Consider the following 13997-nt stretch of genomic DNA (forward strand, 5'->3'; position numbering starts at 1 on the left):
GAGCAGCTTCATTTGCGGTAACTTGTTACTTTACATGCTTATTATGAGCAGCTACATTTGCGGTAACTTTACACACTTATTATGAGCAGCTACATTTGCTGTAGTGAAGTGGTATAATATATGAATGCATGCAGTATTAGCAAAAGAGCGCATGCAAATAGTAGTGCAAAGCCTGAAAATCTAATTCATTTTGAGAACACGATCATGAAAATCACAAGACATTTTCAAAGACAACTTTCACCAAAATTAGTCAGAATTATTTGGAGCTGATCCGGTTAAAGCAATCAAAAATACCTCAATGGATTGCTTTTGAGTGTTCTCTATTTCCAATTTAAGCTTTTCCCTCTCCTTTGTCAGATCTTTGATGAGAGACTGGAGATCCAGAGTTGTCCTGCTGCTGCTCTGGAGCTGGACGTGCAAGGAGGCGATCTGAGCCGAGCTCTTCCCGTCCACGCTGTCCTTGCCCAACTTCAGCTCATCTCTCTCCTGCTTCACTGCTCTCAACTCTTCTTCTAGCCTCAGCCTCTCCTTGGTGAGGCTCTGTGTCAGAGTCTTCAGCTTCTCGATCTCTGTGGTGTTTTTGTTCAACACGCGGCTCTTCTCCTCGATGGTCTTGTACAGGGTCTCATTACGGAGGTTGACCTCACGGACACGGGCCTGCTCCTGGACGAGCTGCTGCTTCAGCGTCTTTAACTCCGCTGTCGCCTGGGCCAGTTGCTCTGCGGTGACCTTGTGGTCCCGACGGCTCTTGTCCAAGGCCTCCTGGAGGGCCCGCAGGTCCTGCTCGTGTTTCCTGCCAGATCCGGTCACCTCCTCCTGAAGGGTCTTCAGGGTGTTGATGGTGACAGTGTGCTCTCTGCAGGTCTTGGTCATGCTCTCCAGCTCGGACTCCACCCTCTTCCTGCGTGTGAACTCATCCTGGGCGGCCCTCTTCTGCTTCCCCAGCTCGGCTTCCATGGCATCCAGAGAGCTTTGCAGCTCTCGGGTGCGGCTCTGCAGCCTGGTGGAATTCTGCTCCGTCTTGGTCTTCTCTCCGGTCTGCTTCTCCAGCTCCGCCCTGATGATACGGATCTCCTGCTCTGACACTTTGAGCCTGTTAATGGTCTCCAGAGAAGACGCGTTTTTGGACTCAAGGTCTGCCTGGATCCTTTTCAGTTGGCCGACTTCCAACTCCAGTGCTCTCCTCTTCTTCGCCTCCTCCTCCAGGCTGTGTGTGAGCCGACCGATCTCCCGGGCCTTCTCCTGGCTGCTCTTGGTGGCCTCCTTGAGCTTGAGATCGTCCGAGTCACACTGCCTCATCTGACTCTCTTTCAGCTCGTACTGGCTCTTCAGGTGGTTCAAGTCCTTGCGGGTGGCCGTGTTCTCCTCCTGCAGACGCTGCTTGTTTCGTAGCTCAGTCTCCAGTGTGATCTTGATGCGGTTGAGCTCCTCCTCCAGGCGCTGCATGCAGGCCTTGTCCTGCTCCAACAGTTTCACTCTGGTCAGCAGGGTGTCTTTCTCCAGCACCAGCTCACTGTAATGGCTCTGGGACTCTTGAACCATCATGGATGTCTAGGGAGACATGAGAAAACACACCGTTACAGCTACAAAGAAATAGACACATGTCACATTGGGATAACAGCTTATTATATATCTTCACTAAGTAGTAAATCATTGCTGTCAGGCAGGAAGCTTGTATCTCCATTTTTTTAATGTTTTGTTGTACTCGTAAATTAATGCCCTATTTCATCATACTACAATGTCACACAAAAATCTAAAAGCTCACAACGTGTCGCATTGCGATGTGTTGAGGTTGTAGATGTTTTTTTTCTTCTTATTTTTCTTTTACCAAATGCAAAGTATTAACAAGAGCTTGTGACTAAGTAATAAATACATCGGATCAATTGGAACACAGGTTCTTTTTCCTCATTTCCTGAAAAGTTACCGTTTTGTACATACGAGGTTTCCACCTGCTAGAGTGACTATATGTTTTGTTTATGATAGTTATAATGAACAATAGTGGAGGAGTAGTGAAGTTAAGTCCTCCAGAAACCCTTTACGAATCCACTGACATGATACATACCATAGATATGTATTCAAATTAGTTGTTATAGAATAATCTATGAAGTAACTATAAATGCTTATTATGAGCAGCTACATTTGCGGTAACTTGTTACTTTACATGCTTATTATGAGCAGCTACATTTGCGGTAACTTTACACACTTATTATGAGCAGCTACATTTGCTGTAGTGAAGTGGTATAATATATGAATGCATGCAGTATTAGCAAAAGAGCGCATGCAAATAGTAGTGCAAAGCCTGAAAATCTAATTCATTTTGAGAACACGATCATGAAAATCACAAGACATTTTCAAAGACAACTTTCACCAAAATTAGTCTGGATTATTTGGAGCTGATCCGGTTAAAGCAATCAAAAATACCTCAATGGATTGCTTTTGAGTGTTCTCTATTTCCAATTTAAGCTTTTCCCTCTCCTTTGTCAGATCTTTGATGAGAGACTGGAGATCCAGAGTTGTCCTGCTGCTGCTCTGGAGCTGGACGTGCAAGGAGGCGATCTGAGCCGAGCTCTCCCCGTCCACGCTGTCCTTGCCCAACTTCAGCTCATCTCTCTCCTGCTTCACTGCTCTCAACTCTTCTTCTAGCCTCAGCCTCTCCTTGGTGAGGCTCTGTGTCAGAGTCTTCAGCTTCTCGATCTCTGTGGTGTTTTTGTTCAACACGCGGCTCTTCTCCTCGATGGTCTTGTACAGGGTCTCATTACGGAGGTTGACCTCACGGACACGGGCCTGCTCCTGGACGAGCTGCTGCTTCAGCGTCTTTAACTCCGCTGTCGCCTGGGCCAGGTGCTCTGCGGTGACCTTGTGGTCCCGACGGCTCTTGTCCAAGGCCTCCTGGAGGGCCCGCAGGTCCTGCTCGTGTTTCCTGCCAGATCCGGTCACCTCCTCCTGAAGGGTCTTCAGGGTGTTGATGGTGACAGTGTGCTCTCTGCAGGTATTGGTCATGCTCTCCAGCTCGGACTCCACCCTCTTCCTGCGTGTGAACTCATCCTGGGCGGCCCTCTTCTGCTTCCCCAGCTCGGCTTCCATGGCATCCAGAGAGCTTTGCAGCTCTCGGGTGCGGCTCTGCAGCCTGGTGGAATTCTGCTCCGTCTTGGTCTTCTCTCCGGTCTGCTTCTCCAGCTCCGCCCTGATGATACGGATATCCTGCTCTGACACTTTGAGCCTGTTAATGGTCTCCAGAGAAGACGCGTTTTTGGACTCAAGGTCTGCCTGGATCCTTTTCAGTTGGCCGACTTCCAACTCCAGTGCTCTCCTCTTCTTCGCCTCCTCCTCCAGGCTGTGTGTGAGCCGACCGATCTCCCGGGCCTTCTCCTGGCTGCTCTTGGTGGCCTCCTTGAGCTTGAGATCGTCCGAGTCACACTGCCTCATCTGACTCTCTTTCAGCTCGTACTGGCTCTTCAGGTGGTTCAAGTCCTTGCGGGTGGCCGTGTTCTCCTCCTGCAGACGCTGCTTGTTTCGTAGCTCAGTCTCCAGTGTGATCTTGATGCGGTTGAGCTCCTCCTCCAGGCGCTGCATGCGGGCCTTGTCCTGCTCCAACAGTTTCACTCTGGTCAGCAGGGTGTCTTTCTCCAGCACCAGCTCACTGTAGTGGCTCTGGGACTCTTGAACCATCATGGATGTCTGGGGAGACATGAGAAAACACACCGTTACAGCTACAAAGAAATAGACACATGTCACATTGGGATAACAGCTTATTATATATCTTCACTAAGTAGTAAATCATTGCTGTCAGGCAGGAACCTTGTATCTCCATTTTTTTTAATGTTTTGTTGTACTCGTAAATTAATGCCCTATTTCATCATACTACAATGTCACACAAAAATCTAAAAGCTCACAACGTGTCGCATTGCGATGTGTTGAGGTTGTAGATGTTTTTTTTCTTCTTCTTTTTCTTTTACCAAATGCAAAGTATTAACAAGAGCTTGTGACTAAGTAATAAATACATCGGATCAATTGGAACACAGGTTCTTTTTCCTCATTTCCTGAAAAGTTACCGTTTTGTACATACGAGGTTTCCACCTGCTAGAGTGACTATGTTTTGTCAAAATGACCGGCTTGACCGGGAATCGTGTGCTTGTATTTTGCTAAGAGATTGGTTGCATAGTTTAATTGATATTAATTTATTAGTGAATTACATTTCCCCATCCACTTTAATGGAAAATGGGAAAATGAAAAAACTAGATTTCAAGTATTTTTTTCTCAGAAACCGTAAGAGCTAGAGATACCAGATTTGAAGGGGAGGTTCATAATTTAGTCCGAAATTATTTTAAAAATAATCACACCATTTGGCCTCATGGTGGCGCTATAACAGTCCACTTTACGTTTTGACCTATAACTCTTGAACCGTAGGTCATAGAATACAAATATTCATTACGCAACTCCCCATATAGGCCACGCCCATTTGCGTCAGGATATATTTTCCGCCATTTTGAATTTTCTTCAAAACACACTTATTGCTCCTTTTCCTTCAAATTTTGTCCAAATCTCACACAAATCGGTACACGTGATCTATGGACCCATGCGATAAAGATATCCAAACGGCATTTTGATAGTCCTTACCGTTCGTCCGTAATTGGCTTCCAAAGTTAGTGGGAGGGGCCCGTTTTACAAAGAATGCCAAAAATCACGAACGAAACGTCCGGTCAATCCCAAATTTAAATCACATGTCGAGGGTGGTTTAGTCAACGAATCCCCAACTGCATTTCCACTTTGATCCATAGGGGGCGCCACAGTCCCACTTTATTAGTGTGGTTGCCCTAACAGGGCAACCAGACTATTGTTATAGAGAAACTGAAAAACTTCAAACCGCATCTCCTCGCACAGTTTTTATCCCCCAATGTCGGGGAATGGGAAAATGAAAAAACTAGATTTCAAGTATTTTTTTCTCAGAAACCGTAAGAGCTAGAGATACCAGATTTGAAGGGGAGGTTCATAATTTAGTCCGAAATTATTTTAAAAATAATCACACCATTTGGCCTCATGGTGGCGCTATAACAGTCCACTTTACGTTTTGACCTATAACTCTTGAACCGTAGGTCGTAAAATAAAAATCATTTTTTCCCTAGATTCCTTGGGTCATTACGCAGCTCCCTAAATAGGCCACGCCCATTTGCATTAGGATAGATTTTCCGCCATTTTGAATTTTCTTCAAAACACACTTTTAGCTCCTCTTCCCACATATTTTGTCCAAATTTCACAAAATTCGGTAAACATGATCTCTGAACCCATGCGATGAATATCTCCAAGCGGAATTTCGATAGTCCGTACCATTCGTCCGTAAATGGCTTCCGAAGTTAGCAAAGGGGCCCGTTTTACAAAAAAGGCCAAAGATCACGAACAAAACGTCCGGTCAATCCCAAATTTGAATCACATGTCAAGGGTGGTTTACTCAACGAATCTCCAAAAGCATTTCCACTTTCATCCATAGGGGGCGCCACAAATCACAAAACGTAACCGTTTGATGCAAAAAACTTATTTTGGGGGGATCAATCCTCTCTAAATGAAACGCAAGTGATCTCAGGAGTGACGTGACAATGTAATTGGCGCAGCCTCCGACCGTATTCCTCCCGGCGTATTCCTCGAGTCCCGGCGGCAGCGACCCACGACTCGCGTGGGCGCAACCACACTTTGCAATTGCCCTTAATTGCGACGCGTCTAGTTAGTGTGGGCAACCAGACTATTGTATTGTTATAGATAAACTTTATTCTTTCTAGATAAACAATATTTCAAACCACTACTCCTCCCACAGTTTACTTTTCCCAATTTTGTGCCATATGTCAAAATGACCGGCTTCACCGGGAATCCTGTGCTTGTACTTTGCTAAGAGATTGGTTACATACTTTAATTGATATTGATTTATTAGTGCATTAAATTTCCCCATCCACTTTAATGGGAAAATGAAAAAACTCCCATTCAAGTTTTTTTTTCTCGGAAACCGTAAGGGCTAGAGTTACAAGACTTTGAGGGAAGGTTCATAGTTTATTGCCAAATTATTGAAACAAATATTACACCAGTCGGCCTCATGGTGGCGCTATAACAGCCCACTTTACGTTTTGGCCTTTAACTTTTGAACCGTAGGTCGTAAAATGAAAATATCTTTACCCCTGGATTCCTTGGGTCATGACGCAGCTCCCCATATAGGCCACGCCCATTTGCGTCTGGATAGATTTTCCGCCATTTTGAATTTTCTTCAAAACACACTTTTTGCACCTTTTCCTACAGATTTTGTCCAAATCTCACAAAAATCTGTACACATGATCTCTGGACCCATGCGATAATCTGGAGCAAAACAGAATTTTGATAGTCCATACCGTTCGTCCGTAAATGGCTTCCAAAGTTAGCGGGAGGGGCCCGTTTTACAAAAAAGCCCACAAATCACGAACAAAACGTCCAGTCAATCCCAAATTTGAATCACATGTCAAGTGAGCTTTACTCAACAAATCCCCAAAAGCATTTCCACTTTGACCCATAGGGGGTGCCACAAATGCGCAAAATGTAACCGTTTGACACAAAAACATGATTTTTGGGGGGATCAGTTCTCTCAAAAAGAAAAGCAAGTGATCTCAGGAGTGACATGACGATGTCATTGGCCCGCTACATTTGTGGGAGGGGCCTGTTTCTTTAGTGGGAGGGGCCTATTTCCTCAAATCAAAACGGCACGCGTCACGAACGCGGGATCCGATCGGCACCGAATTCGAATCGCACGTCGCGCGGGCTTCAAGTTCATAGTCCAGTGCCCTAATTATAAAAAAAATAATTACAACAGTCGACCTCATGGTGGCGCTATAAGAGCCCACTTTACCTTTTGGCCTATAACTCTTGAACCATAGGTCATAGAATAAAAACATTTTCCCCTAGATTCCTTGGGTCATGCCGCAACTCCCCATGTAGGCCACGCCCATTTGCGTCAGGATAGATTTTCCGCCATTTTGAATTTTCTTCAAAACACACTTTTTGCTCCTTTTCCTACAAATTTTGTCCAAATCTCACACAAATCGGTACAGGTCATCTATGCACCCATGCGATAAATATATCCAAACGGCATTTTGATAGTCCTTACCGTTCGTCCGTAATTGGCTTCCAAAGTTAGTGGGAGGGGCCCGTTTAACCAAAAATGCCAAAAATCACAAACAAAACGTCCAATCGATCCCAAATTTAAATCACATGTCGAGGGTGGTTTACTCAACAAATCACCAAAAGCATTTCCACTTTGATCCATAGGGGGCACCACAACTGCGCAAAACGTAACCGTTTGATGCAAAAACAAGATTTTTGGGGGGATCACTCCTCTCAAAATGAAAAGCAGGTGATCTCAGGAGTTACAGGACGATGTCATTGGCCCGCTACATTTGTGGAAGGGGCCTATTTATTTAGTGGGAGGGGCCTATTCCTTAAAATCAAAACGCCATGTATCATGAACGCAGGATCCAATCAGCACCAAATTCGAATGGCACGTCGCGCGGCCTCCGACGGTATTCCTCCAAGCGTATTCCTCAAGTCCCGGCGGCGGAGACCTGCGACCGGCGTCGGCGCAACCACACTTTGCAATTTCCCAGAATTGCGACGCGTCTTGGGTCATGCCGCAACTCCCCATGTAGGCCACGCCCATTTGCGTCTGGATAGATTTTCCGCCATTTTGAATTTTCTTCAAAACACACTTTTTGCACCTTTTCCTACAGATTTTGTCCAAATCTCACAAAAATCTGTACACATGTCGAGGGTGGTTTACTCAACAAATCACCAAAAGCATTTCCACTTTGATCCATAGGGGGCGCCACAACTGCGCAAAACGTAACCGTTTGATGCAAAAACAAGATTTTTGGGGGGATCACTCCTCTCAAAATGAAAAGCAGGTGATCTCAGGAGTTACAGGACGATGTCATTGGCCCGCTACATTTGTGGAAGGGGCCTATTTATTTAGTGGGAGGGGCCTATTTCTTAAAATCAAAACGCCATGTATCATGAACGCAGGATCCAATCAGCACCAAATTCGAATGGCACGTCGCGCGGCCTCCGACGGTATTCCTCCAAGCGTATTCCTCAAGTCCCGGCGGCGGAGACCTGCGACCGGCGTCGGCGCAACCACACTTTGCAATTTCCCAGAATTGCGACGCGTCTAGTTAGTGTGGCAACCAGACTATAGTACTCTATACTCTTTATTCTTCTTTCTAGATAAACAATACTTTGAACCGCATCTCCTCCCACAGTTTTTATCCTGAGTAAAAAAAAAGAGTGAGTAGACGATAAAATGACCAAAAGTTTTTTTGAAAGTGAAATATCCCTTTAAGCCTTTATTCTAGGTGCGCAAAAGTTTTTCTCAACAGTTGAAATAGACAAATAACTAGAAAAAGTGCTCCTCGGAGCACAGGTCTCCGCCAGGTCAGGTAGGTTATTGTGGCCTCCTGGTGGCGCTATGATAGGCCAATGTTTAAAGGGTACCATTTGTTCTTAGGCCTTGCACGGCAATCGGACACTGCATTCATGGTTTGAGGCATTTTGTGCAACATTTCTTTTTTCTAAATTAGACCTGCTGGTGGCGCTATAACAGGCCAATGTTAAAAGGGTGGCATTTGTTCCTCAACATAGTGTGAATGTGCGTGCAAAGTTTGACCGCAATCGGACGGTGCGTTCATGATTTGCGGAATTTTGTTCAAAACAAGCCACTACTGCAAACTTTAGATGTCAATCTTAGCCAATGAGGATGGAACACATCCGTCTTGATTACATGACTATGGAGATCATGTGTACCGATTTGAGTGAAATTTGGATAAAATCGGAAGGAGTAATATAAACAAATGTATTTTACATAAGTCGGCCTTCTGGTGGCGCTATAAAAGGCAGATGGGAAAAATGCAGGGCAAAGGTTTTTCCTTGACCTCTAGGGAGTGCGCATACAAAGTTTTACACAGATCGGTGCAGTTATAGGTAAAAACATGAATCGGCCTGTTATAGCGCCACCATGAGGCTGATTTGAAATTTTTCAAGTGGCATTTCTCGGCATAGTGGAAATATGCATGCAATATTTCACCGAAATTGCATGCTGTGTTCATGATTTGAGGCATTTTGTTGAAAATGGAGCACTCCTGCAAACTTTGGAAGCCATTTTTAGCCAATCAGGATGAAAATATGAACAATCTGAAAGAAAAGTTTTGTTTAATGACTATAGAGATACTGTGTACCGATTTGCGAGATTTTTGGACAAAATCTGTAGGAGTACTGTCAAAAAATATGTTTTGCACAAATCGGCCTCCTGGTGGCGCTATAAAAGGCCCATGTGAAAAATTTGGGGCAGAAGTTCGGAATTGGCATCCAGGGAGTGTGTGTGCACAGTTTCGCTGCGATCAAGCCAACGGTGGCGGAGATTAGCTGGTGACAGACGGACACACACACGGACACACACACGGACACACACACGGACACACGGACGGACGGACGGACGGACGGAGGGTAAAACATACTCTCTCGCCATGCCTTTCGGCCTGGCGGAGACAATAAAACAGGGCTTAAGTGTTTACGTTGTTCCTCATTTTGCTAAGGGACCCCCTGGAACCCACTCAAGGACCTCTGGGTATTCGATAAAAATAAAAAAAATTGTCATACCACAGCATCACACAAAAAAGGATTCTACGCTGCGCGCCGCGCTTGTAGATCTGCTACTTTTGACGCTTTTGAATTTGAATCCTGAAAAGTAACAGTTTTGGACATATGAGGTTTCCACCCGACAGATGATTTGTAGAATCAGCCTCAACTCATTCACTGCCACTGACGTAATTGACGTAATTATTCCCGTTTACCAATACTGCCACTTTTTTTTTTACCCAAAGACCAAGGAGATATGATTTCTTCGAAGATTTAGACCCCCATCCACTTCCTTGTTAACTTAAAGGATCTACACCATGAATAAAAAAAAAAAAGATATTTAATATCATATGGTGTATGTCCCTCAAACCTTTTTCAAAAGGTTTGAGCCTAAATCATCACTCAGATATACTCATCCCAAGTCAATTGTCTCTGGCTTATACAGCACTTTCAGCTGCAATACCAAAACGTCCTTTTGGGCAGGGGGGGGCTACTGAGCAATTCTGTCTGGCCATCATCAATGCAATGGCAAGGCAAGTGATGTCACTTGCATTGCCATTCTGAAATGGCCTGTTCAGACACGCCCATTCTGAAAATCTTTGAAATGAGAATGAATGACTGAATGTTAAAAAAAAATATTTTTGGGGGTACAAGAGACACTGGGGAGCCCAAAAAATACCCCCCCCCCCCAAAAAAAAAATGAAATTCATGGTGTGGCCCCTTTAAAACTTAAAAAAATTCTGTATCTCGGCTCCTGAGTACTTTTTTTTTTTCAATGAAAAATCTCTGGCAGTGGGCAAACGCGGCCAGCAATAATTGTGGCAGTGAATGAGTTAATATGGATTTAGGAGGTTTCTGCCCGACAGCAACGAAATGCTTTCTAAAATCTAAAATGCATTCCCAGTTTTAACGAGTTAAAGGATGTGATTTTGTGGGAATGTGACTCTATGATAAAACAACCTTAGAATGAAGATACTACAGTATGGGTACAAATCACATTCTGGGAGACATCTATTCTACTATTTCTAAGTAAACTAAATATGAAATTATAAAGTATAAAGTACACAGGCTACACAGGCCGTTTAACCAAAAATGCCAAAAATCACAAACAAAACGTCCAATCGATCCCAAATTTAAATCACATGTCGAGGGTGGTTTACTCAACAAATCACCAAAAGCATTTCCACTTTGATCCATAGGGGGCACCACAACTGCGCAAAACGTAACCGTTTGATGCAAAAACAAGATTTTTGGGGGGATCACTCCTCTCAAAATGAAAAGCAGGTGATCTCAGGAGTTACAGGACGATGTCATTGGCCCGCTACATTTGTGGAAGGGGCCTATTTATTTAGTGGGAGGGGCCTATTCCTTAAAATCAAAACGCCATGTATCATGAACGCAGGATCCAATCAGCACCAAATTCGAATGGCACGTCGCGCGGCCTCCGACGGTATTCCTCCAAGCGTATTCCTCAAGTCCCGGCGGCGGAGACCTGCGACCGGCGTCGGCGCAACCACACTTTGCAATTTCCCAGAATTGCGACGCGTCTTGGGTCATGCCGCAACTCCCCATGTAGGCCACGCCCATTTGCGTCTGGATAGATTTTCCGCCATTTTGAATTTTCTTCAAAACACACTTTTTGCACCTTTTCCTACAGATTTTGTCCAAATCTCACAAAAATCTGTACACATGTCGAGGGTGGTTTACTCAACAAATCACCAAAAGCATTTCCACTTTGATCCATAGGGGGCGCCACAACTGCGCAAAACGTAACCGTTTGATGCAAAAACAAGATTTTTGGGGGGATCACTCCTCTCAAAATGAAAAGCAGGTGATCTCAGGAGTTACAGGACGATGTCATTGGCCCGCTACATTTGTGGAAGGGGCCTATTTATTTAGTGGGAGGGGCCTATTTCTTAAAATCAAAACGCCATGTATCATGAACGCAGGATCCAATCAGCACCAAATTCGAATGGCACGTCGCGCGGCCTCCGACGGTATTCCTCCAAGCGTATTCCTCAAGTCCCGGCGGCGGAGACCTGCGACCGGCGTCGGCGCAACCACACTTTGCAATTTCCCAGAATTGCGACGCGTCTAGTTAGTGTGGCAACCAGACTATAGTACTCTATACTCTTTATTCTTCTTTCTAGATAAACAATACTTTGAACCGCATCTCCTCCCACAGTTTTTATCCTGAGTAAAAAAAAAGAGTGAGTAGACGATAAAATGACCAAAAGTTTTTTTGAAAGTGAAATATCCCTTTAAGCCTTTATTCTAGGTGCGCAAAAGTTTTTCTCAACAGTTGAAATAGACAAATAACTAGAAAAAGTGCTCCTCGGAGCACAGGTCTCCGCCAGGTCAGGTAGGTTATTGTGGCCTCCTGGTGGCGCTATGATAGGCCAATGTTTAAAGGGTACCATTTGTTCTTAGGCCTTGCACGGCAATCGGACACTGCATTCATGGTTTGAGGCATTTTGTGCAACATTTCTTTTTTCTAAATTAGACCTGCTGGTGGCGCTATAACAGGCCAATGTTAAAAGGGTGGCATTTGTTCCTCAACATAGTGTGAATGTGCGTGCAAAGTTTGACCGCAATCGGACGGTGCGTTCATGATTTGCGGAATTTTGTTCAAAACAAGCCACTACTGCAAACTTTAGATGTCAATCTTAGCCAATGAGGATGGAACACATCCGTCTTGATTACATGACTATGGAGATCATGTGTACCGATTTGAGTGAAATTTGGATAAAATCGGAAGGAGTAATATAAACAAATGTATTTTACATAAGTCGGCCTTCTGGTGGCGCTATAAAAGGCAGATGGGAAAAATGCAGGGCAAAGGTTTTTCCTTGACCTCTAGGGAGTGCGCATACAAAGTTTTACACAGATCGGTGCAGTTATAGGTAAAAACATGAATCGGCCTGTTATAGCGCCACCATGAGGCTGATTTGAAATTTTTCAAGTGGCATTTCTCGGCATAGTGGAAATATGCATGCAATATTTCACCGAAATTGCATGCTGTGTTCATGATTTGAGGCATTTTGTTGAAAATGGAGCACTCCTGCAAACTTTGGAAGCCATTTTTAGCCAATCAGGATGAAAATATGAACAATCTGAAAGAAAAGTTTTGTTTAATGACTATAGAGATACTGTGTACCGATTTGCGAGATTTTTGGACAAAATCTGTAGGAGTACTGTCAAAAAATATGTTTTGCACAAATCGGCCTCCTGGTGGCGCTATAAAAGGCCCATGTGAAAAATTTGGGGCAGAAGTTCGGAATTGGCATCCAGGGAGTGTGTGTGCACAGTTTCGCTGCGATCAAGCCAACGGTGGCGGAGATTAGCTGGTGACAGACGGACACACACACGGACACACACACGGACACACACACGGACACACGGACGGACGGACGGACGGACGGAGGGTAAAACATACTCTCTCGCCATGCCTTTCGGCCTGGCGGAGACAATAAAACAGGGCTTAAGTGTTTACGTTGTTCCTCATTTTGCTAAGGGACCCCCTGGAACCCACTCAAGGACCTCTGGGTATTCGATAAAAATAAAAAAAATTGTCATACCACAGCATCACACAAAAAAGGATTCTACGCTGCGCGCCGCGCTTGTAGATCTGCTACTTTTGACGCTTTTGAATTTGAATCCTGAAAAGTAACAGTTTTGGACATATGAGGTTTCCACCCGACAGATGATTTGTAGAATCAGCCTCAACTCATTCACTGCCACTGACGTAATTGACGTAATTATTCCCGTTTACCAATACTGCCACTTTTTTTTTTACCCAAAGACCAAGGAGATATGATTTCTTCGAAGATTTAGACCCCCATCCACTTCCTTGTTAACTTAAAGGATCTACACCATGAATAAAAAAAAAAAAGATATTTAATATCATATGGTGTATGTCCCTCAAACCTTTTTCAAAAGGTTTGAGCCTAAATCATCACTCAGATATACTCATCCCAAGTCAATTGTCTCTGGCTTATACAGCACTTTCAGCTGCAATACCAAAACGTCCTTTTGGGCAGGGGGGGGCTACTGAGCAATTCTGTCTGGCCATCATCAATGCAATGGCAAGGCAAGTGATGTCACTTGCATTGCCATTCTGAAATGGCCTGTTCAGACACGCCCATTCTGAAAATCTTTGAAATGAGAATGAATGACTGAATGTTAAAAAAAAATATTTTTGGGGGTACAAGAGACACTGGGGAGCCCAAAAAATACCCCCCCCCCCCAAAAAAAAAATGAAATTCATGGTGTGGCCCCTTTAAAACTTAAAAAAATTCTGTATCTCGGCTCCTGAGTACTTTTTTTTTTTCAATGAAAAATCTCTGGCAGTGGGCAAACGC

General features: G+C 44.4%; 2 protein-coding genes across 3 annotated transcripts in view; one reads left to right on the forward strand and one right to left on the reverse strand.

Moving 5' to 3' along the window:
* Positions 1–13997, forward strand: part of ripk1l (receptor (TNFRSF)-interacting serine-threonine kinase 1, like) — a 733201-nt gene that overhangs the window by 550374 nt on the left and 168830 nt on the right. The window lies entirely within an intron of this gene.
* Positions 1–13997, reverse strand: part of LOC308093487 (desmoplakin-B-like) — a 31348-nt gene that overhangs the window by 4219 nt on the left and 13132 nt on the right. The window contains exons 2-3 of the mRNA XM_080439825.1: positions 2422–3678; positions 295–1551 (exon numbers count right to left, since the gene is read on the reverse strand). Of these exons, the coding sequence (XP_080295951.1) occupies positions 295–1551; positions 2422–3678 (2514 nt within the window). The remainder of the gene's footprint in view (positions 1–294; positions 1552–2421; positions 3679–13997) is intronic.

Source organism: Gymnoscopelus braueri (genome assembly GCF_963280865.1).
Source record: "Gymnoscopelus braueri genome assembly, chromosome: 10".
In the NCBI taxonomy this organism is placed as follows: domain Eukaryota; kingdom Metazoa; phylum Chordata; class Actinopteri; order Myctophiformes; family Myctophidae; genus Gymnoscopelus; species Gymnoscopelus braueri.